Below are 25,749 nucleotides of genomic sequence, written 5' to 3' on the forward strand. Positions count from 1 at the left end.
TCTCGATGCCACCATTCCAGCAATAGCAGAATTCCTCTTGTATTTTCATGAGGAATTGTGCCCGTTAGTCTTAGCGGTAAAAGGTGGTTGCTCAGCCTCAAACCTCGCCTATAGACTGAATGGAATGGACATTTCATCGCTAGAACTTTCCTTACTCATACGGAGTTATGAACTTACCTGTCCTCAGTCTGAAGTGAGACCTCCCCCATGGACTGTGGTTCGAGTTCTCAGCTCTCTAAAGAGACCTCCCTATAAGCCATTATTGCCACCTAATTTGGAAGTCAGTGTTCCTGCTAGCTTTGGCTTCAGCCAAACGAGTTAGTGAACTTCCTGGTCTCTCATACAATATCGCCCATTCAAGGAAATGGGGGAGAGGTAACGTTCAGCTGTCTGACTCCCAGTGGGAGAGCTTTGGACATAGGTGCAAGAAGTCTTAAGAGAGATTCTTTGCCTTTGGGGTCCTCATCGAAGTCCTAATTGACCCCCTGATCTCTTCCCAAATCTCTTACTCGATCAGTATTCCGGTGAACTTTCAAGCAGAAGCATAGACCATTTATCACCAGGTCAACTTTGGTGTTCGAGGGACAGAACTGGGGTGATATTTTACAGGTGTGGTCATCGTGGCCATTGTGGTAAATGTTCCTGTCTGTGCAAGATTACTATAAAGCATCGTGCTGTTCATTATTTTGGAGGAAGGCTAAGAGGTGCATAGCAGTATTAACAAGACAATTTTGATGGTGAGTGGAGAGTAAGTATAGTAAAGGAAATAAGACAATGGATTAAATGTCTTTGTCATTTTGAAGAGCAAGGGGAAAACTATTTAAAGAATGAAACCAAAAATGTCACAGGAAATACTGTGGATTATAAAATCTACAGAGGATATGAGATTTTTAGGTGCCTGAAATGTGTAACAAGAACAGATAGAACACAGATGAAAGTCTGTTGTTTGTATGGTTAGGAAAAATACAAATTACAGTACTTTATGAATTTATTTTATTTTTAGAAAACTCCATTATTTTTATTGAGTTTTTCTCTTCTCCAACTGATTGTAGTTTTCTATTATTTCAGACTTTTCATCCCAAAAGGAGTGAATCATCCGCCTCTTGCTGCTAAAGCTTGTAAGCTACTGAAGATATATGCAAGAGACGTAAGACTGGAAAAGAAAGGGTCATGTTGGAAGATTTTGTTGTACAGTATGATGTCTGAGAATAGGAAGTTTAGTCTTAATTTCCTCTTTGAAGTCTATTGAAAATAATATTAAAGGGTTTGTCATCTTGTGATATGGAGAGGATGATGAATTCTGAACCACTTTTTGAATTTCCAATGAAAAGTGAAATTGAAGATCTATTTTCACCTGCAGTCAATCCAGAAAATAATAATACGTCTGGCAGTCTTGCTCTCTTTAATGATGGCGGTCTTTTCTTGGATCCAAAAATGGAAGTCAAAGTAGAGCCGGAAATATTTGATTCTAGCGAAAGCTACCTGAAAAATTCCTACGAGTACGATGCATCAGTGAGTGAAAACAGTTCATTAAGTTGTAAAGGGGATGTCGATAATGAGGAAAGTGTAGACACTTACTTAGGGACAGCTGTGAAAGAGGATAAAGGAAAAGAAAAGGGAAGACTTTCATGTGTAATCAGTGGAAGAGAATTATTACAGAAAGATGTTTTGAATCAAGAGGTGAATCAAATAAATGAGAAGCAGATAAAAAAGAGTATCTTTGGTAATGTTGACTCCAATGCTCTAGCTAGAAAGCGTTGTACATGCAGTGAATGTGGGAAAGCTTTTCGTGTTAGATATGGTCTTTCATTACATTCAAGAATTCACACGGGAGAGAAACCATACAAATGTAATGTCTGTAGCAAAGCATTTACTACAAAACAACTTCTCACTAGACATTTTAGAATTCACACGGGAGAGAGGCCATACAAATGTAATGTCTGTAGCAAAACATTTAATGTAAAAAGACTTCTCATTGAATATTTAAGAATTCACACGGGAGAGAAGCCATACAAATGTAATATCTGTAGCAAAGCATTTACTTCGAAAGAACTTCTCACTAAACATTTTAAAATTCACATGGGAGAGAAGCCATACAAGTGTGATGTCTGTAGTAAAACATTTACTTTGAAACACAACCTCACTGGACATTTAAGAGTTCACACAGGGATTCCCACCAGATCAGTTAAGTCTTAATCCTGGACCCCAGCAACCATCAAGGGAAGGAACCAAAAAAAAAAAAAAAAAAGTGGGGGAGACAATTTCAAAATGTTAAATGGTTCCTTGCGGAGAAGAAAGTACTCCTTTTCTGCATCACATACATAAGGTATGAGGGGTGGTGTCCTTTGGTTTTTGTATTGTAGACTGGTCACAAGATGAGATAGATAGGATAGATGTTAAGACCAGAAAGATTCTCACCCTGCACAAAGTCACATATAGAAACCAGTGTATGGACAGAATATACCTCCCACGCATAGAAGGTGGACTAGGCTTAGCCGAAATTAATCAAGCCTACAGAGCAGCAATAGTAAGAACTGGGCGATACTTAAAAGGCTCTGAAGATGAAAACATCAAGAAGGTTCCCAAACATCAAAATGAAGCCCTGAGCCAACTAATTTCAATAACAAAGCAGGCTAAGAACTTTGCAGAATTGCTAGAAGAAACAAAGGGCACCAAACAGACTGCAGCAGCAATGATAGCCAGGAACACCAGGCACAAATTCAGTTCCATAGAGGGAAAACTTTGAATGGAAAGGTGGAAACACCAGAATAGGAAGATTCCAAGAAGAATTAGAAAAACGTTACACAGACAAAGAAGAGTCACTCAAATGGATAAAGAATGGAAATTTAGTTTTTGATGGAGAAAGGATGATAGTAGGAGCACAAGCCTAAGGCCTCCTTGCAAACGGTTTCAAGAAAATGACGGGCATATCAGGAAACGACCTGTGAGAGTTTTGTCCTGCAGCAGTTGAGAGTGTAGGTCATGTGGTTTCAGCCTGCCAGACCCTACTTGCAGATGGTCACTACACAGCTCGCCACAATAACATGTGTGAATATGTACATTATTATTACGAATCAAACGCATAAACTATGTACTCTTTAACTAATTATATTGCAATTCAGACTATTATGGATTACAGTACAATAATAATACCTTCAATTTTCCCGCTGATCAAAAACCTTCATATTCTAATGGGGTCCATTACAATATTCAGGCAAATCTATAGAACTATTATAAATAAAAAAAGATACTGCTATACACCATCAAGTTCATTCATTTTTTATTAGAGACGATATCAATACTTTATATAAAAATAATAAGCCATTTACATCATTCTGTGATTGAAAATGAAGTCCCCTTTCTAAAATAACATTCTTTGAGTGACATGTAAACATGAGAAGGAGGCCTGGCTTGAGGTAAGCTAGACTTTTATTTCTAGGTTATAAATTCTATAGATAATCCTTTCATTAGACATTATAATAGACAGGAAACTTGCCGTTTAGACATAAAACGACGGTAAATACAAGGTTTTGTTAACACTCTGAGGAAGACTAAATATGTTAGTAGTGTAAGGACACCGCTCCCATCGTCGTCCAGAAAATCAACAAACTGTTTATTTATTCAAGTTCTCCTTTCGCCACACCGTGGTTTCCCATGAATATGTATTCCGCTCTATCAGAGCTACATTTTGACATATGTATTATTTCAGTACATGTTTCTGTTAACTCCTAATTCGTATATTTGTAAGTGTAAGAAAACACATATATTTTGGCGGGCAATTTAATCTGACTTGGCGCCAGCGCCATCCTACCTTTCCGTCCGCACCTTGTAATATACTCCCACGCACATTTGAATAAAGTACTACGGGCCAACCAAGGGAAAGGCCCGTGCCAACAACAAGTGTTGGCTTTAATACCCCAAGAAGAAGAATGAATAAAGTATCAGTTGATCTTGGTGACGCTTGTCTCACTGTCCTTACAGTAGTAACTCTATAGCAAATATTTACAATGGCGCCCCATCACGGTTGACTTTGTCTTACCATCTTCACTATTAATTTTTTGGGTTAATTTAAACCATGAATAAATAAACACAAGTTTACTCAAAGGGTTATTTTTATTGATTTAAAAACCTGATTATTAGTTTATTTGGAAGATTTAAGAGAGAGAGAGAGAGAGAGAGAGAGAATGTTAAATGTGTGAGAGAGAGAGAGAGAGAGAGAGAGAGAGAGAGAGAGAGAGAGAGAGAGAGAGAGAGAGAGAGAGAGAGAGAATGTTGTTAAATTTGGGTATATTAAGGAGGTAGTGGAAGATCAATTAAGAGAAACATATGGGAAATGTTAGTGAAAAAGTATCAGAAATATGGAATAAATATGATATTAAAATAGAAGTAAGAAAGTATGAAAAGCAAGAACTCTAAAATGAAATAAAAAGTAAAGTGGCAAATGAAATTAAAAAAATAGAAGAACAGAAAGCAGAAATGACCAAGTAAGCAAGTATAAAAAGCAAGAACTCGAAAAAGTAAAGTGGCTAATGAAATGGAAAAAAAAATATAGAAGAACAGAAAGCAGAGATGACCAAATTGAGGTTTATGAATAGTAATGGTAGAAGAGATTACATAGGAGAACTTAACACTAATGAGGCAGCAATAGTTATTAAAAACATGGTTAAATACGCAAGAATTAAAGGAAAATTATAGGAATGATAATGATAGGCTTTGTGTGTTGTGTTGGGAGCCAGAGGATACTACTGAGAATGTTTTTAACTGTAATGAGTTAATTAAGGAAATTTAGAAACCCCTATTAAAGAGTTTCCCGGTATATTGGAAAGGTCCTAGAAGTTAGAAGTATAAGTATGCAATCTGTGAAGACGTCTGTGTAGGAGGTAAACTAATAATAATGAATTTTCTGCAGATGGCAGCACTTTGCACCTAATGTGCTCCATCTAGTAGTATGCCCACAATCCAATGTTGTGGAGAGAGCAACGAGGAACCTTAAAGTAGAGACCTCTTGCAAATAGTGACACGCGTTTTACATAGTGCCTCAAAAAAGCCATTTCTCTAGGGGAGGAGCCAACACCATTGTGAAATTGTGTAATATATGAACTCAACTTGGTGTGACGGGATATTTGTGAAAGAATAAGGTCAACGGAGCGTTGTGAATCGGAATAAGGTAAGATAACTTGAATCTGTTTCTGGTTACTGATAATTTTGGCGTGTGTTTACAAGAGCACGTGTTTTCACTGTTGGGGAGAGAGCAACGAGGAACGTGGACCCAGAATCACTTGCCTTTCGTTTTTTTTCAAAAGTGTATTTAATTGGGTTGCTACTAACGCCTGTCAAACCGTGTTTGAGGATTGACTTCTTAAAATATTTTATATTTCCTTGTTTCCTTTCCTCACTGGGCAATTTTCCCTGTTGGGGTCCCTAGGCTTATAGCATTCTGGTTTTTCAACTAGGGTTGTAGCTTAGCATTTAATAATAATAATAACAATAAGCCATGGGTTCATAAATATTCTTAGTAATAAATGAAAATGTATTAGATTTTGGTAATTTATAACTGACTTTTTGGGTGAATGTAATTCATTGGGACAGGGTAAGATAAGAGTACGGCAGTCTAAGGATACGGCTTCTAGGTTAGGTTAGGTTGGTCAGGTTACGTTAGGTAGGAAACAGAAACATTCGGTTAGGTGATGTTCTTGTATCAAAAATGTAGTTTTTCTCTCTGTCCCAACAAACTAAAAAGGCTCCGCATCGGGAATGCTCGTCAGAAACATTGTTCGGAACTTTTTGAGTGACTTGCTCAAGATATCCCTAATCGATAAATAACATATCGTGTCCCTAAGAATCATATCGCTGTTTGTATATACCAACAAATAGTGATTTGATTTTCCATGGGGCTTCCCAAATGGGGTGAAGAGATGAAAAAACAATGTATTGACAGTGGCATGTATATATTAACAAGGAATGCATGAAGAAATGGCCGGACATGTGGCATGAAATAGAGAATATAATAAGACTAACCTGGCCGAACTAGATCTGTTTTTGCGTGACCTAGCAGCGTTGTTCATGGTGTCTTCTTCTTTGGCTCTCCCTGCACGGGCCTGCCGAAATTCGCTCGGGACCGGAATTTTGATGGTCCTTCTTCACACACGTTGCAAAATAACAACAAATTAGGGTCCTGATGTGAATTTCCAGGTGTCCTACCATTGCATATGGTACTTAACTAACATGTAGAAAAATACGTTCCAACAGTGCGAGTGCTGAGGGAAATTGTTTTCATATACAGCTATATTACTTATATCGTCCTGATTACATTCAATTACATTTCTTCATTGCATAAGATAATTTAATTTTATATATTAATTGTAATTTACAAAATTATAATTAAAGCATTATCCAAATGACAGGCACCCTAGAGATGATGATCTAACGAAGCTTATCCAATCAAGAGATTTGTCCAAGGCCCCATAGCTGCGTCTCCACAGGTAATTATACATGAATTTATCGTAATTGGTCCAATTATATAAGTAGTATTTAAGCAGAAAGTTCCTGTTCTCTGATTGTAGTTAACTTTTTTTTGTAAATTACATCAAATAGGCCAGGGTACGTCACAAATAGGTTTAGACTAGGGTACGTGTTGGATGCTACTTTAGCGTGAGGTCTACCGCCATATGAACGAAGTGTGTATCGCTAGAATAAATGTGTGGATATTTATGATGACATTTTTATTTTTACCTTTCTTCCTCCTCTATTTCAGTCTTTCCTAGGACATGTTTAAATTAATTGTTAACATTAAAATAAATGTATGGAAATGTGTGATGTCGATGATTGAGGTAGATGTCTCGCTAAAGTAGCACCACGTATTGGATACAGTCTTATGGTCCTTTCTGACTGTGTCATTAAATAAAAAGGGTAAATGTACGATACTTCAATTTCTAGCCTAATACATGAACCATATATTTTTCCTACCCGCTATCTTGTGTTTTATGCATTTATGACCATGATTATTGTGGCAAACCACCCGTCATGAGTTTTTGGAACCCCTTAATAAAGACAATTATGGAGGACCCAAGTGGGAAACCAGGTTCTTTTGGAGAAATGTCATAAACAAGGGATTTGCAGCAATAATAATGGTCAGAAATGCATAATAAGCACAATTTAACCAGTTTGAAAAATATATGGTTCATGTAAGTCAGTGGTTCCCAACCTGTGGTACGGGAGGGCCTTTCAGGTGGTACGCGAACACTCCTGACTACCCTTGAGAGGGAGCCCACTGATGAATTTGCCCAAGAAATCGTCCATCATCTCTCACTGCTCAAGACTGAATTGAAGCATTACTTCCCGGACGTGACATGTTGTGCCTACGTCGCCAATCCGTTCTCCGTTGATCCTGCCGATCTGCCTGTTGGGACCGGGGAACAAGAGGAACTCATAGATATTCAGGCTGACAAGACAGCAAAGACGAGGCACAAAGAATGCTCTCCTTTAAACTTCTGGGTGAGCATGGCCTCCTCGTACCCGGCGCTAGCCCGTCACGCTGTTCCCCAGCTACTGATTTTCCCCTCGACGTGGGAGTGCGAGCAGGGGTTCTCAGCCTTCATGGCCATCAAGTCGAAGAGCTGGAACCGTCTTGCTGCGCCCGGGCATGATTTCCGATGTGCTGTGAGCATTGACCAACTGGTGGAGAAGAAGCAGATACAGCCCTCGCATTGAGTTGTTGTTTTCTTAGTTAATTTGCGTGTTCTGTTTTTACAATTATAGAAATAAAGTGGTATCTGATCGAATTTAGTTTCTCTGGAACCAGGTGGTATGCGGCGACTGTACGGGACCTCCAAGTGGTACTCGATCACAAAAAGGTTGGGAATCACTGATGTAAGTGGCTGAAAACAGGACAAAACATGATTAATTATAACTTTTGAGAATTGTAAAAGGGTACAGAACCTTACAAACCCACCTAACCTAATCTAGTAGTTCCCAGGTCACAGCCCCTATCCAGGTGCAAGCCCCCCTGGACCCCCCTTCCCAGGTCACAACCGCTAGCTGGACCTCCTATCCAGGTCTCAAGCTAAAAGTAAATCACAAATAATTCTTTGCCTTATGATTGACGACACAAATGAAATTACACAAAATTTTGAAATAGATTGATGTACTTCCCTTAAGTTCCCTCTTGAAGACGTCTTTATGTGATGGTGGTTGAGTTGAAACCGATGGGGTAGGTGGGAAAGAAATGGCTATTTTAGAACAACATCCAGGAACTTATGAGGAAGTACTTGTAAACTGTTAATTGGTTTAAAGAAACCAGCTGACAAATACGTCATTGTATTTAATAAATTTATTACGCCCAAAGACGTCAAACAAAGGTACATATTGGCAATTACATACAGTACATCAAAAATCAACATAAAAAGAAAAATTACAGTATTGAATCATCAGTGTATCAGTTACAATAATAACATATATGAGTTTGTACTCCATTATCACAACAACTGCAACAGACAGTTTAGCAGCCACCAAAGTGTGGATGACGAGTCAAAATTACGTCTAGGTGGTCATCTTTGAGTAACTATTGACAGGTTTGAAATAAATTTTTGTCCTTGAGGTAACAGATTCCTGACAGTAAGGCAATGAAGGCAATAGTGTTTAAGGTTATTGGCATTAGCAAGGTTACAGAGTTTACATGAGGTGTAGTGTGGTATATCTGGTGTCTGTCCAACCTGCCACACAGGACGATATCCCAACCTTATCCTGGCACTTACGATTATTTAATAAATTCATTACGACCAACGTCGTCAAACAAGGTTACATACAGTATATCAGAAATTACAAGGAAAAAAAAAATAAAATAAAAAAAAATACAGCATTGAATCATCAGTATATCATTCACAAAAATAACATATATGAGTTCGTATTCATTCTCACAACAACTGCAACAGACAGTTTAGCAGCCACCAAAGTATGGATGACAAAAAAAAAAAAAAAAAAAAAAAAAAAAAAAATTACAGCATTGAATCATCAGTATATCATTCACAAAAATAACATATATGAGTTCGTATTCCATTATCACAACAACTGCAGCACACAGTTTAGCAGCCACCAAAGTGTGGATGACGAGTCAAAATTACATCTAGGTGGTCATCTTTGAGTAAATATTGACAGGTTTGAAGTAAATTTTGTCCTTGAGGTAACAGATTCCTGACAGTGGGGCAATGAAGACAGTAGTGTTCAAGGTTATTGGCATTAGCAAGGTTACACAGTTTACATGAGGTGTAGTGTGGTATATCTAGTGTCTGTCCAACCTGCCACACAGGACGATATCCCAACCTTATCCTGGCACTTACGACATTATGCCTACGCACCATGAGTCCACGACGCCGGTACTTGTGACGGCTATGCAGAAAGTTATCGTGATGTTGTATGGAAACACTAGTGCCCCTCTCTGCATCCCTGCGCTGTACTGTACAAGCAAAAGCTGCTGAAAATATTCTATGTTTAAGGCAGCGAAGTGAGGGCTCATCATTTCTGTCATCAAGGTCCAGTGTGCAGGCCGCTTTAGCAAGACTGTCCACCATGTCATTCCCAGCAAGCCCAATATGGGAGGGCATCCACATGAAGGACACGACAAGCGAGGCATTGTAAGCAGCAGCGAGTTGACACAGTATGTCTCGCACAACACGACCACAGCTGGGCCTAGAAGATGTCATTGCCTGGAGTGCAGATTTGGAGTCGCAGATCACCAATCCATTCACATTTCTTCTAACAAGTAGAGTTACTGCATCCCATATACCTTGAAGTTCGCAATAAGTGGAACTGGATGAGTTTGGCAGCCTGCGACCATGCCACCCACCCTCAGGAGGTTCTAAAGTTTGGGAGAACATAGCACATGCTGCACTTCCATCTGCCTGTACTGAGCCGTCAACGTAGATGTGGTGTCCTGCAGGAACTGAAATTGACAGATTGGATATTGTTTCCAAAACCAGCTGTTTCTGTAGACTGGTATGGGCATCTTTAGAGGTTGGTGTGAAAGTGACAGCAGGAATAGGAACCCGCCATGGTGGCAAATCTTGGATGACAGCTTGCTCAGGTACAGCAATATCAAGGTGTCGAAGATTTTCACATACTGTCCTAACTAGGTTATGGCCCCCTGGCCGGAGTTGAGGTCTTGGTGCATCTTCGTCAAGTGATGCTCTGAGGACAGCAGAGAAGTTTGGAGTAAATTGTGGAGAGTGTAGACATTTAACAGAAAACAAAGTTACATTGGCATAAATTCTCTCTATTAATGGAGGTAACATGAGTTCGGTCTGCATGTTGACTATCCGAGTGGAAGGAGGGCAACCTAGGATAAACCTCATTACCCTATTTTGGAACAGTTCTAGTGGTTGTAATGCCTGTCTGGGTAATTGAATTAAAGCAGGAGATAAATAGTCAACAACTGACCTCAGGAAGAGGATATAGAGGGTTTTAGCCACGGGGATAGATATACCTGTGGCCCTGGTCGCAAGCCACTTGATGGGAGTGAAGCGAGGCTCCAGTCGATCAAGAAGGTTTTTCACCATGGGGTGGATTCGTTGTCGTGCGGGTATAGCAGGGGTGATCCTGACTGGTGCACCTAGATATGTATACTGTGTGCAGTGAGGTATAATATTCCCACCCATAGTGAACACTGGCAGGTCTCGGAGATTCCGCGCAGAGAAGATTCTGCTTTTTTCTGGGGAGAGTATGAGGCCACAGGAGGTACAGGACCTGTAGAAGTCTTGAAGGACACGTTGAAGGTCTCGAGGGGTAGTGGAGTGGATGCAGACATCATCAGCATAGCAGGTTACAGTGGTTCCAGGGATAGCAGGGAGGAGAGACAGTACACGGTGCATAAGTATATTAAAAAGAAATGGGCTCAATACACCGCCCTGAGGTGTGCCAAGCTCAAAATTTTCATAGGAGCTACATGCACCTTTGAAGAAAACACGCGATTTTCTGTTACTGAGATAACCGTTTATCCACTTCAGAAGGTTTCCTCTGACACCAAATTCGACAAGCTGATCAAGAATTATATCCCGGTTGGCTATATCAAAAGCACTTTTGAGGTCAAGGAAGGCAACTACACTGTTGGAGGACAATCGGGAGTAGAGTTCAGCTAAACAGTGATGAGTACTCCTCTGTGGAAGAAAGCCATACAAATGGGGAGAAAGTTTTTCTTGTAACCGGTACATTAGCCTGGTTAGTAATATACGCTCAAACACTTTACTAAAACATGAGGTGAGGGAGATAGGCCGGTATTTATCAGTTCCAGGCTTTGGGATAGGAATAATTGTGCTAATGATCCAGGCAGCAGGTACATATCCAAGTTGGTAGCAAAGATTATACAATTGTAGAAGAGGATTTCCAGGAACCTTCTGGAGAAGACGAAGCACTTGATAAGTAAGGCCATCATCTCCAGGAGCAGAATTTTTATTTCCCATAACAGCACGTCGCAGCTCATCCTCGGTGATCAGCTCTTTGTCCTCCTCGTCCGATTCCAACAATGCAGCCATCAGACGAAGGTTGCGTAAATTGCTCTGGGAAGAGAGTGCTTCTTGGATTTGTACAGGGAGATTACTGGACCGTGACTGGGTTGACCAAGTAGTGATGAGATCCTGGGCATATGCTTGTGGACTGTGATGAAGTGCACGTATGGTTTTTTTCTTGACAGTCCTTTTAATGAGATGCCACATGGTCCCAACGCTAGTCTGGTGGTTAATTAGGTCAGTGTATTTATACCACGACTCAGTGTAGACACACTTCTGGAGAGCAACTAAATCATCCCTCGCCTGCTGATATTGAAGTAGATGATTAGGTGTCGGTTGTGTCTGAAAGGCAAGGCCAGCATCGGCCGCAACTCTCTCTGCTTGCATAATGCGTTGATCCAAGGTCCAAGCATGGGCAACAAGATGACTTTTGATGTGAGGTCTGGCGATATATAGTTGATAGAAGTCATGGGTAGCTTTTACCAAAGAATTATACAGGTGTTCTGGAGAGTGTTTATCAAAGGTAGGTAGGACAGAGGAGATGTATGAAACATATGTTGGGCAGTACTTGGGTGGAATGGTGATGCGGGTACGATGATAGGGGTCACTTGGATGAGTCTGTATTGCGTACTGTAGACATAAGGCAACATGGTCAGAAAAGAGCGAGGGAACAGAATGACAGGAGACATGTGATGCTACAAGCCCAGATGTAAGGATATGATCAAGAGTGCCCCCCCGGATGTGTGTGGCACCACCTGTATCCCAACGGGTTAAATGGTAACGACGGATGTAGTTGAGCAGAGGAACTCCACTGCGGTTGGGAATTGGAGAGACATCACCTAGATCTGGGTGTCTGGCATTGAAATCCCCCATGTAGATCATGCCAAGGTTTGTAGGTGTAGGAAGTGCTGAGAGGTTAATTAGGCCAGGGGCAGAGTAAACATTGCATAATCGAATATGACCATCACCTATCTTAACCTGAAAAAGTTGGAAGGTCATGTTAATATCTGCTGATGAGCGAAGGAGTTGATGAGGGAGAGTAGAGTGGATGTAAGTAATAAGACCATTCCTGACATGATGTACATATGAAACATAACCAGAAAGTTTTGGAGCTTCATCACCAGGCTGAGCACCGCCAGGGAAGGCTTCTTGAATAAATATTACTTGTGGGTGATGGCGATAAACATATGTCCTGAGTGCAGTCAGTCTGGAGTATTGTCTAATTCCAAGGGCATTCCATGAAAGGACATGTAGTTGCATGAGTCTAGCGAAGTTTACCCTTAACACTGCGAGAGACAGGTCGAGCATGTACCGTAGAAGCAGCACTGTTAGATGGTGCACCAAGTGGAGGAGGCTGAGCTGGCAGGAGGCCACTGACCCTTTCAAGACAAGAGGCAACAGTGTCTAGCTTCTCAGTAAGTGAGGCAACAGAGGTTATAAGAACTTGTTGTGCCTTGACCAGTGTATCGAGGTTACTTGCAGTGGTAGCCTGTTGAACGATCAAGCTATCGAAGCGTGCATCAATAGCATCAAAACGTGTTGTTAGTGCTGTACAGTGCGATTCCAAGGCAGCAACAGCCTTACGAAGTTTTGAAATTTCAGCTGATTCAGGAGAGTATGATGAGACGGTTGACACTGGTTGTGGTGGTGGTGGTGGTGGTGGTGTCGTCAGTGGAAGTGACTGCGTGGCAGCGCGCGACCGTTTGGAACATCCATGCCAAACATTAACTCCTGCTTCACCACAACGAGGGCATTTCCAATGCACAGTTTCTGGAGTTGATGATGATTCTGACAATGAGGTGGAAGCATCAGTAACAGGTTTACGGTATGGACAGGTGCGTGTGGAATGGGCTGCAGCACACCAGGCACACTTAGGTGAGGCAGAGCAATATCGGGAGATATGGCCAGTACCCCAGCAGTTGAAACAGTTGGGCTGATCATCCTTCATCCTGCGTAATTCACAAGGAGGGAGGCAAGGGAGGAAGGAAAACTCATAGACAGATGGTGGTGGTTCTAGTAGACTCCATGTGATGACAATGCGATTAATAGGGTTCCCATTTTGAAGAAATCTTCGTGCACTGTATACACCAGGCAGTTCCTTAGCAAGGTTAGGGTCTGCTTCAATAGGGTAACGAGTAATAAGATAAGTTAAATACTTACGGGGTCTGTCTATTGAATCTTGAATATCTAGGCTTATGGACAGAAATTCACCACCCTTCACCCTGCCAATGATGTCCTCACGACTCCTTGCGATATATACAAACTTAGATGTGATAGCAGACATCTTCACCTCTGCCAGCTCCTTATCAAGATTGAAGGTTTTGTTTACTTCAGTCAGCCATCGTAGTTTAGTGTCAGTGCTCAAATTTTCTTTGAAGACCAACCTAGCATACTCATCACGGGGAGCAAAAGCTGGGGTAGCAGAGGAAGCATGTCGTGTAGGGGGGTGAGGCAGAGTGACATCACTCTTTTGTCTAGTGAAAGACTCATGACATTTGGATGTTTTAGCAGCAGGAGACTGTGGAGCACTGCTAGTATCTGACCCATAATCCACTGGGCGCTTCATGGGGGTATTAGCAACAGTACTGGAGGGCTTGTGAGGAGGAGAATGTGTGAGTATTGGCCAATGAGTCATATCTACATCCTCAGCATCAGACAGGTGAAGATCATTTTCAACCTCAAAAACAGAGGCTGGACCGGAGTAAGCCATTTTTGGAGAAGCAGCAGCCCTTCCACCTCACACATACACTGCGCATGCGCGAACTGAGGCGCCGCCGATCGAGTGGGTATGCCACGGGGTATGAGTTTTTATATCTTAACCACAGACTAGTATAAAAGTCCTATATACACACTGTTGTTACTAAAATGGTCACTGAGTCTTACTGTAACTTATATAGCACGGTGAAAGGTGTAGTATCGCTAGAACTTGCACAAAAACTCATTGTATAGAGAGCTCATACAATGCGTGTTTACAAACCGAGACAGTGTTACCAACCGTACGTCATTGTAAATGCACAGAAAGCTCCCCAAACCCATGGGAAACAACGCATGTGCAAAAATTTCCCTTCTGTCTCTCAGATGTAAACAATGGACTTGGAGTGTAAAACTTATTTCACATTTTAATAGACCAATATGTAAGTTATTATGCCCCGGCCCCTATTAAACATATGGAGAAAAATACCAAACTAGCCAGCACTCGTTCATTTCTTATAGCGAATTCCAGTTTCGTTGTAAAGTATCTAATGTTTACCATGAAAACAATATCTTTTATGGCTTCAAAAGAACGGGTGCACGGTGAAATTATGGTGATATTTCGATAAGAGTCCTACCCTACATGTACCGCTTGCCAGTACTGTACATAGGAGCCTGAAGTTTTTCTTTTTTCGCGAGCGAAGCAAAATCCATTAGACTCTACGAAATATTTTTGATAATGATTTCTGGTGGGAAGCCATTAGTTTTTAGTTATGGTGGGTTGACTACCGAGTAATACTAATGAAACACGGTCAAAACTCTTGAGTTTTTATTTGCTATGACTTACCGGACGTAGCCTTTTTATATCAGCAGCCATTTCCTTTCTGTGTGTATAGAAAATAGACAACAACTAACCTAAACTTCTCCCACCTAACCTAACCTACAAGCCATGTCCTAAGCTACTTAATTATTTGGGGGTGCTAATGCCCCTCTGCGACCCCCATTACACAGCCATATTCATGGTCTGCCTTCATCATACATACAGGTGGCCGCTATCTTACGTACACCCCTACCGGGTTCACAGAAAACCAGCCTTTCCATCTTATTTCCTATGGAGGTGTTGTAGCTTGGTTAATAATATTAATAATGTTAATAATTACAAGGCATTGTCCTGTCCCTTGTCCCTGGTATTCATGAGAAACCTTTAAACTGGTTTTATTGAAAGTAATTGCTGCCTTATTGGCGTTAATTTTGTAATTGACTTTTTGTATTGTTCTTATTATCTTTTTCTCTTCATTGCTATAATCTGCCAGGAAGGTGAGGAAGGTGATGGAGTCCATATTCATTCACAATTCTTCTTCAATATATCACTACATATTACAAAAGTCCAGATAATAAGTACAGTATAAAGTATGTGTTTGCCTTGAAACGCTATCACAATGTAGATGTGTTGCAGGCTTGGCTGTCCTTGGGTGTTGCTGGACCTCCTTCTAAGGAAGTCTTTCTTAAGCTCCTTCAGCTGGGTTCCCAGAGTAATCCTGTTCCTGCTGCCCCTGTTGTTGCCGTCTCTTCTCCTGTCGACGCCTAGTTTGTGTGAAGCCCATCTCTTGCCTTCTTCATCTAGTGTCATTCATGACTTTCGTACTCGTTTGCCCTCCCTTTGATGGCTACCTGCTGATGACGAGCCCTCCCATCACCCTCAGACCTCCACGTCTTCTAGCGATCACAGCCCTCTACATTCGTCATCCGTTAGGCAGCGCTCCTGTTCGCAAGATAGCCAATCTTCTTGTCCGTCTCCTGTTCGTGATCTTAGTGTTCTCAGGATCATCACTTGCCGGCTCGTTATAGTCCCTCCAGTGCTCTTATGACCATCCCATGGAACGTGGTTTGAGTTCTCAGATCTCTTAAGAGACCATTCTATGAACCATTACGCCAGGCAACTGATCGCCACCTGACTTGGAAGACGGTGTGCTAGCTTTTGGCCATCTCTTACTATGCCCAGTGAGGAGTTGAGGCTGTATCTTAAGAGAACAGCCGCAGCCCATCCTCCTGTGTCTGCACTATTCATCAGCACAGGAAGGACCAATAGGAGGGTCACCAAGAACACCATCTCAGCGTGGATTCCCAGGTCATAGACCATGCACTGAATCCAGACCCTCCTCCGTCATGTCGCCCCAGAGCTCATGATGTCAGGGGAGTAGTTACGTCCCTGGCTTTCAAGAAAACCTGCTCAGTGACGCAGGTTCTTCAAGCTGTGGTGTGGAATCGTCGGACCACATTCACATCCCATAACCTGCATGACGTAACCCACTGGAGACTCGATACTTTCTCTATCGGTCCTGTGGTGGCTGCACAACAGCTGGTTTAAAACCTCAAGCTCCTTATTGGACAAGTAGCAGAAGGATGAGAGACATAGTTACCTGGTTTTAGTCTGCGTGAATGAAAAGATTTGACTGGCCCTTATTCTTTTCTTCATTTTCCCCTCTCTTGGGGAAAGCAGCATCCTGTGTTCTATGCATAGCTGACCTCAAACCACTGCAGGTAAACCATACTCCCTTGTGTACCTAGTATTAAGACTAATACTGTTGTGTCCTCATACCCTGACAAGGTGGTATTGGGAAAGTCCTAGTTACACAGTTTTTCCTTCTAAAGAACTCAAAATAACTTTACAAGGACAGTTGCACTTCTACATACCTCAACACACAGCTTGCGTAGGCTGCGGACCTTGCGTAGCAAGGTTTTTAGAGAGGTGCAGGGACTCCCTATTTTTTGAGTACTAATACACTCAGATAAGGAGCCCCCGAGTAAAACCAAATGCCAGATTGGCTGGGATGTCCACCCTTCCTAATGGGTGAGTCACCCCTATTAAATAGTGTGGTTTGTATTCCAGTTACGGAACAACTGACAAATTTCTTAGATAATTTGCATTTTTCCTAACTATACAAACCTGAGCTATTTAAGCAAACTTATCCACCAGCCCTATCCCCCTTGAAATCCTACCTCCAAGCAAAGTGAGCTCAATCACAGGTGTGTGAGGGGGGCCGGTACCAAGCTACCCTCCCCTACCCCCGCTAACTAGTGGTATGGGTAGTTAACCCTCATTAAATAATTGGCTCGTCATTTCAGCTTAAGCCGAAAGTAACACCCCTATTAAATATCTAAGGTTTGTATAGTTAGGAAAAATACAAATTATCTACAAATTTGTCAAACAGTGTTTTCATTGTGGTCCTCTCCAGCTGATTATAGTTTTCTATTATTTCAGACTTTTCATCCCAAAGGAAGGAATCGTCCACCTCTTGCTGCTAAAGCTTGTAAGCTACTGAAGGTATATGCAAGAGACGTAAGACGGGAAAAGAAAGGGTCATGTTGGAAGATTTTGTTGTACAGTATGATGTCTGAGAATAGGAAGTTTAGTCTTAATTTCTTCTTTGAAGTCTATTGAAAATAATATTAAGGGATTTGTCATCTTTTCATAGGTAGAGGATGATGAATTCTGAACCACCTTTTGAATTTTCAATAAAAAGTAAAATTGAAGATCCATTTGCACCTGCAGTCGATCCAGAAAATAATGATACGTCTGGCAGTGTTGCTCTCTTTAATGATGGCGCTCTTTTCTTGGACCCAAAAATGGAAGTCAAAGTAGAGCCGGAAATATTTGATTCTAGTGAAAGCTACCTGAAAAATTCCTACGAGTACGATGCATCAGTGAGTGAAAACAGTTCATTAAGTTTTAAAGGGGATGTGAATGATGAGGAAAGTGTAGACACTTACTTAGGGACAGCTGTGAAAGAGGATAAAGGAAAAGAAAAGGGAAGACTTTCATGTGTAATCAGTGGAAGAGAATTATTACAGAAAGATGTTTTGAATCAAGAGGTGAATCAAATAAAAGAGAAGCAGATAAAAAAAAGGATCTTTGGTAATGTTAACTCAAATGCTCTAGCTAGAAAGCGATGCACATGCAGTGAATGTGGGAAAACATTTTCTAATAAATCTAGTCTTAAAGTGCATTTAAGAATTCACACGGGAGAGAAGCCATACAAATGTAATGTCTGTAGCAAAACATTTACTGCAAAAGCAAGTCTCACTGTACATTTAAGAGTTCACATGGGAGAGAAGCCATACAAATGTAATGTCTGTAGCAAAACATTTACTTCAAAATATAATCTCACTACACATTTAAGAATTCATATGGAAGAGAAGCCATACAAATGTAATGTCTGTAGCAAAACATTTATTTCAAAATATAATCTCACTACACATTTAAGAATTCACATGGGAGAGAAGCCATACAAATGTAATGTCTGTAGCAAAACATTTACTTCAAAATATAATCTCACTACACATTTAAGAATTCATATGGAAGAGAAGCCATACAAATGTAATGTCTGTAGCAATACATTTATTTCAAAATATAATCTCGCTACACATTTAAGAATTCACATGGAAGGGAATCCATACAAATGCAGTGTCTGTAGCAAAACATTTACTATAAAAGCACATCTCACTGTACATGTAAGAAATCACACGGGAGAGAAGCCATACAAATGTAATGTCTGTAGCAAAACATTTAATGTAAAAAGAGGTCTCACTGTACATTTAAGAATTCACACGGGAGAGAAGCCATATAATTGCGATGTCTGTAGCAAAGCATTTTCTACGAAATACAGACTTGCTTTACATTTTAGAGTTCACACGGGAGAGAAGCCATACAAGTGTGATGTCTGTAGCAAAACATTTACTTTGAAACAACATCTCACTGGACATTTAAGAATTCACATGGGAGAGAAGCCATACAAGTGCGATATCTGTTGCAAAACATATATCACAAAACAGTCTCTCACTAAACATTTAAGAATTCACACAGGAGAGAGGCCATACAAGTGCAATTTCTGTAGCGAATTATTTACTTCGGAATACTATCTCACTAAACATAAGAAATCACATGAGAGATCTATTCCAATGTCATGAATGTGGCAAAACATATAATTTAAAACAGACTCGATAAATATTTAAGAACTCACATGGAAGAAAAACCATTCATGTGCACGGACTGTGGTAAAGCATTTTGCTCTGAAGGTTTCCTCAAGAATCATCATAGAAGGAGGTGCTATAAAATCTGATATTGTGATCTGGAATAAAGGAGAAAAAACAGCAGAGATTACAGATGAAAGTTCTCACCCCTTCGCACAATTACCCAGGCCGTTAGCTCTCACAGTCGACAAGGTGACATGGTGCCTCTAAACCGCTCATGCTAAGCATAGAGTAGTACCTCAGGTCAGGCACTAGCCAGTTAGTTTTCGAACTTACACACGCCTAACGGTGAGTCTCCACTGTAAAGATCGTAGGTGTTTGTATATAGCGCTGTAACTAATGACGGATTTGGTAATAATTTGTATTTTTGTCTTATCCTTTTACAATCCTACAGCTCTTAACACATACTGATCCCGCCATCACCTTCCCCCCAGGAAGTCCTGCCGCAATTGCAAAGTGACATCCAGTTACAAGTACAGGTGTGAGCAGGGTGGTCGGTCCAACTCTTGCTCTCCCTTCTCTAACTACCGTAGGGTAGTTAGACATTGCTAAAAGTTTTACAGCTAGTTCCAGCTGTTGCCAAGGTATCTCCGATGTAAAGAGCTCCAGGTTTGTATAGTTAGGAAAAATACAAAGTATTTCCAAATTTGTCATATTAGCATAATTATTACTATTAGAAGCCAAGGGGCAAAAGCAAATAGCTACTAGCCCAAAGGACCGAATAGTTGACAGCCTGATGAAGTAAAGAAATGGAAATATGTAAGAGAAATGAAAAATGAAAATATTTTAAGATAGATAACAATATTGAATAAATAAGCATTATAAAAACTAGGAAAGGAAACATTGTCTACAGAAAAGCTTTTGTACTAAGTTTGAACTTGTAAATATCTGCTGATTCAGTTGCAGGGGCAGTAGTTTATTGGCTTGGTCACAGCCTAAATAAAGCTTAGAAGATTTATGTGATTTTCTTGCTGTAATTTCTTTTATGGTCTTAGTGATTAGTTTAGGTTATATAAGTTTCATTGGATTGTCCTTGAGAGGAGAATCTTGATTAAAATATCTAACTATTTGGTTTCTCTTTCATTTCCACAAATGCTCTTCTCAAACATTTCAATCTGCATTGGTCTTTCTGGAGAGACAGTTTCTCATCAAATGATTTTACAGCATTCTTAGTACAGTACTGTATTCAGGTTTCACAAGAATGAAGTTAAGATTTAAAGATATTTTGTTGAGTAATATTTTAAGTCCCAGGGCTGGGTCTTGTGGGTAAAATCCATAACCCAATTTATTTAAAAATAAATTCTACAGGTTTCAGTATTAATGTGAGTTTACAAAATTGAATATGTGATGTTGTTAATTAAGTTTACAGTACTGTATATTGATTGTATTTGTGGTACAGAGCAGTAATCATGTCCAGAGGCTTTCATGGTTTGTTTTTGGAAATCCCATTTGTTTGGACTCATAGCTCACCCTAATGTTAACCCTTTTACCCCCAAAGGACGTACTGGTACGTTTCACAAAAGCCATCCCTTTACCCCCATGGACGTACCGGTACGTCCTTGCGAAAAAATGCTATAAAAATTAGTTTTTTATATTTTTTGATAATTTTTTGAGAAAATTCAGGCATTTTCCAAGAGAATGAGACCAACCTGACCTCTCTATGACAAAAATTAAGGCTGTTAGAGCAATTTAAAAAAAATATACTGCAAAATGTGCTGGGAAAAAAGTAACCCCCTGGGGGTTAAGGGTTGGAAATTTCCAAATACCCCGGGGGTAAAAGGGTTAACTGTACTAAATGCAATCATTTGGGTCTAATTTCAGGTCAAGTTAGTTGTCGGTGTTTGCATATGGAAAATAGAAAACTGAAGGATTAAAAGCAATATTTTTATTTTGTAACTTTAAAGAAATATTTGTTCCGTCATTATACCTTCGCTGTTTATGGGGATATTACTTTCGGTATACCCAGCTACTGGCATTCTGTCGTTTCCTCCACCCTTCTTCATCTCTTTCTCACCATCATCATCATCATCACCACCACCAAGTCCTGGGGCGACAGCACCGTGGGTGAAGGGTCAGGCCTGGATAGCTGGAAGCCCTTAGCCCACGACTGCACTCAGGCGGCGAGTCTAAGATTCAGTTGCTCTCTGGTGACGGTGCCGTGACACCAGAGTTCGGCAGCTGGACCCGTTACTGGGCTGGCCTATTGAGAACACCGCAGCCCACCCCACATGGGGAGGCCCCTAGAAATGGTGGGGTAAACATCGGACACGGCAAACCCATCTATTCAGCTCACAGCGGCTAGCGGACATCCCACTAATGCGGACGAAACAACAAGAAAAAAATTATTAACCTTAGGTGCGTGGAACATCCGCACCCTCCAAGACGTGACGAACACCAACCGCCCGGAACGACGTACAGCCCTCGTCTGCAAGGAGCTAGCCCGCTTTAATGTTGACGTGGCGGCTCTTAGCGAGACCAGACTACCCGAAGAGGGCAACATCAGGGAAGCTGGAACAGGCTACACCATCTTCTGGAAAGGCAAGGCCCCAGAGGAGCCTCGCATCCACGGTGTCGGCTTCGCCATCCGTTCCCAGCTAGTGCAGCAGCACAACCTCGCTCCCAAGGCTATCGGTGAGCGCCTGATGACTGTCCGCATCCCCATCACGAGGGACAGACACCTCACCCTGATCTCTGTCTACGCCCCGACTATGACCTCAACCGATGATGACAAAGCTGCCTTCTACACCCAGCTCAACCGCACCATCCAGGCAGTGCCCGCCAATGACAAGCTCCTTGTGCTTGGCGACTTTAATGCCCGAGTAGGCAAATACCATCGCTTGTGGGAGGGAATCATCGGCCGCCATGGCATTAGAAATTGCAACGCCAATGGCCAACTCCTACTGGGTATGTGTGCAGAACACCAACTTGTGGTAAGCAACACCATCTTCCAGTTACCAAAACGACAAAAGACCACAGGGAGACACCCACGGTCTAAACACTGGCACACCCTGGACTACGTCCTGACCAGAGCCAGAGACCGAAGAGACGTCCGCATCACCCGATCCATGCCCGGAGCGGACGACTGCTGGACAGACCACAGACTCCTCATCTCCCGACTCTCCGTGACGACCCTACGACCACCCTGAAGGGCACCTGACAGCGTACCACACCAACGCTTTGATTGTAGTAAGCTCCGCAACCCACAGGTGGCACAGAACTACAAGGAGGCCTGCGAACAACACCTCGCAGACCCCGTGGGTCAGGCCACTGTTGAGCACCACTGGACCACCCTCAGAAACGCCATGGCCCGTGCCGCGGAGGAAACACTAGGCTACACCACCAAGAAACGGCAGGATTGGTTTGATGAGAATGATGCTACCATCGCTCTTCTCATTGAAACCAAACGACAAGCACGCCTGACTTTGGAAAACCAACCAACAGCAGCTAACAAATGTGCTCACAAGATGGCTGAAGCTGGTTGCCAGGAGTGATCCGTGAAGCCCAGAACACCTGGTGGCAAAGAAAAGCTGCAGAAATACAGAGTTTCGCTGACCAACATGACCTGCGCAGCTTCTATGCAGCAACAAAGGAAATATTTGGTCCCACACGGTCATCAGTGGGCAGCCTGAAGGATGCGGATGGGGCCACGACCATCACCGACAGCGAGGGCATCCTGGCCAGGTGGAGGTCTCACTTTGAGAACCTCCTCAATGACCAAGCAGACACCCCAGACGATCTCCTGCGAATGACCCCGCAGCATCCCGTCCGTCACTGGATGGCACTACCACCCTCCATCCATGACGTCAACAAGGCCCTGCTGCGCATGAAGCCCGGCAAAGCCCCAGGGCCAGACAACATCCCGTTGGAGCTCCTCACTCACGGTGGCCCCGGTTTGAGGAACCGGTTGATGCTCCTTATACTGAAAATATGGGAGACCAAGACCCTCCCCAGTGACTGCCGCGATGCAAACATCGTTACCATCTTCAAGAAGGGAGACAGGGAGAACTGTAACAACTACCGGGGAATATCACTACTAAGCATCGCGAGTAAGATTTTCGCTCGGATTCTCCTTGACCGCCTCCTTATTCTCGCAGAAGACGTCCTGCCAGAGTCCCAGTGCGGCTTTCGACCTTCCCGCGGGACCATAGACATGATCTTCTGTGCGCGACAACTACAAGAGAAGAGCCTCGAACAACAACAGCCCATAATGTTCATCTTCTGGGATTTGAAAAAGGCCTTCGACAAAGTACCTCGACCTGCCATGTGGGCTGTCCTCAAAAGATATGGCTGCCCACCCGATTTTGTCAAGCTGGTGCGTGCCTTCCATGACGGAATGGTTGGGAGAGTCTGCCACCAGAACTCTCTTTCAGACCCATTCCCCATCAACGGCGGCCTGAAGCAGGGCTGTGTTCTGGCCCCAACGTGTTTCTTGCTTTGCACCGCAGCAATGCTCAACGAGATTCCCCCAGACACACCCTCAGTCGACCTACGTTTCCGCATGGATGGAGGCGCTTTCAACCTCGCCAGACCCCATGCCAGAACCAAGACCACCTTGTGTGCAGTGCGAGAACTGCAGTATGCTGACGACAATGCCACCCCAGGTCAGACGGCAGAGGACCTGCAGTCGTTAGCTGATGCATACAACTCTGCCTACGAATGTTTTGGGATGCAAGTCAACACAGATAAAACCAAGACCCTCGTCCAACATCCACCAGGACTGATGCTCCCAAACTTCAATACCACAGTAAATGACCAACCGTTAGAACAGGTGGACCAGTTCTCCTACCTAGAGAGCATCCTAACATCAGCTCCCACAAGCAAAAAGGACGTGGAGAACAGGATCAGGGCAGCCCACTTCGCCTTTGGCCGACTCAACTGCCGCGTATTTGACAACCACGCACTGACAATGACCACCATAATAATGGTGTTCAGGGCAGTAGTCCTCTCCACGCTCCTGTATGCATGTGAAACATGGACGCTATATAGAAACGATATTATAAACCTTGAACGCTTCCAACAAATGAAACTGAGGCAGATCTTGAAAATCCCCTGGGAGAACCACACCACCAACATTGAAGTCTTAGAACGTGCCTCGCTGACCAGCGTGGAGGCCACAATCATCCACCACCGCCTCCGCTGGATAGGACACGTGCATAGGATGGATCTATCTAGGCTCCCAAAGAAAATATTCTACGGAGAACTGACCCAAGGCACCAGACCACGAGGAGCCCAAAAAATGCGCTATAAAGATCAACTAAAGCGCACCCTGGCTCTAACTGACATCGATCCTTCCTCGTGGGAAGAAACAGCCAGGGACAGGAAAACCTGGAGGAGTACAGTACACCATGGCACCGTGGACTTCGAGGAGAGGAGGAGACAAAATGAGGAGGCTAGGAGGAGAAGAAGGAGAGAGCGATTAGAACAGCCTCGCCCACCACCTACCCTCCCTTGTGAACACTGTCCGCGACTCTTCCACCACAGACTAGGACTTAACAGCCACATCAAACATAAGCACCCACCCTATAGATAGGAGGCTGATGGCTAACGACAGAACCCAATACTCGGACACGAGTGGGTGCCGACGACGACTTTCGGTGAGGCTGGAAGATGAGCCATAAGACTTTTAGTGAGGGATAACTACCTAAACCGCCAGTTAGCGGGAAGGTTGTGGGTAGCCAGCTACCCTGTTCACTCACACAGTGGGCTGAGCATCTACTTTGCTTTTGGCTTGGTGGAGAATGGACATGGCTGCTCTCCTGCTCCCTTCCCTTTTTGACTTGCCATTGAGTGATAGCTTTGAATTATTCTTTGTATGTGCCGTAACTGGAATACGAACTTACACTATTCAATAGGGGTATTACTTTCAGTGAAGCTGAAATGACGAGTCATTAAATTTTATGAATAGTACTTACCTGGCAGTTATATATATATAGCTGATATCTCTAAATCGGCAGAATTTTTCAAAACGAGACGACCGCCTTGTGGTGGTTGGGAGGTAGGTGGTAACACCCGTCACAGGGTGGTCCAAGGAATCATTCCCGTGTCCAAGACTTCAGTTCATCTCTGCCGGCTGGATCGAAAACATTGTCGGTCCACCATTGAGAGTTTTTCGAATCTTTTTCCCTTCTTCGCTTTTTTGGACTTCGTTTGGTGAAGTACACTGACTTAGGGATTTGGCAATCGTGTTTTGTTATTTTTATTGTACTATTTACTTTGTTTATCATGAGTGAAAACTTCATTTTTGTTTGTGCACTATATTTTAGGTGCAAAGTTTTTTATCCTGATGACGGAAATATGTTCCGCCAACTGTATGACGTCACAGTCGTGTGACTTAATCTTCATTGTATGACTTGCAAATTCTCTTTATTTGTTTTTTCATGTAAAGAATGGGAGGAATTCCACTTATATAAGTTTTTTACTTTTAACGTAAAATTTTAAAGAAATATTTGTCCATTTAGTATTCGTTCTTTAAATCATCGATCTAATTTTATAAATTAATAGAACTAGCGTATGGTTAATTTACGCTGTTAGT

General features: G+C 42.3%; 2 protein-coding genes across 2 annotated transcripts; both read left to right on the plus strand.

The window, feature by feature from the left end:
* The first annotated feature begins 1,290 nt into the window (after window positions 1-1,290).
* LOC137635393 (zinc finger protein 765-like) lies at window positions 1,291-2,196 on the plus strand. Its single transcript, XM_068367872.1, has 2 exons — window positions 1,291-1,512; window positions 1,660-2,196. The coding sequence occupies exons 1-2, from the start codon at window positions 1,291-1,293 to the stop codon at window positions 2,194-2,196; spliced, it is 759 nt and encodes a 252-aa protein (XP_068223973.1).
* Window positions 2,197-4,667: 2,471 nt separating this feature from the next.
* On the plus strand, window positions 4,668-20,164 carry LOC137635389 (zinc finger protein ZFP2-like). Its single transcript, XM_068367863.1, has 3 exons — window positions 4,668-5,167; window positions 6,405-6,482; window positions 17,449-20,164. The coding sequence occupies exon 3, from the start codon at window positions 17,670-17,672 to the stop codon at window positions 19,152-19,154; it is 1,485 nt and encodes a 494-aa protein (XP_068223964.1). The 5' UTR covers window positions 4,668-5,167; window positions 6,405-6,482; window positions 17,449-17,669; the 3' UTR covers window positions 19,155-20,164.
* Window positions 20,165-25,749: the final 5,585 nt, after the last annotated feature.

Source organism: Palaemon carinicauda, unplaced genomic scaffold (assembly GCF_036898095.1).
Source record: "Palaemon carinicauda isolate YSFRI2023 unplaced genomic scaffold, ASM3689809v2 scaffold12, whole genome shotgun sequence".
Lineage (NCBI taxonomy): Eukaryota > Metazoa > Arthropoda > Malacostraca > Decapoda > Palaemonidae > Palaemon > Palaemon carinicauda.

Bases quoted from the DNA above. Each gene is read 5' to 3' on its own strand.
- LOC137635393 (XM_068367872.1), top strand. From the start codon at position 1,291: ATGATGAATTCTGAACCACTTTTTGAATTTCCAATGAAAAGTGAAATT. The intron at 1,513-1,659 runs GTGAGTGAAAAC...GAATTATTACAG, and splicing joins CCTACGAGTACGATGCATCA to AAAGATGTTTTGAATCAAGA.
- LOC137635389 (XM_068367863.1), top strand. From the start codon at position 17,670: ATGATGAATTCTGAACCACCTTTTGAATTTTCAATAAAAAGTAAAATT.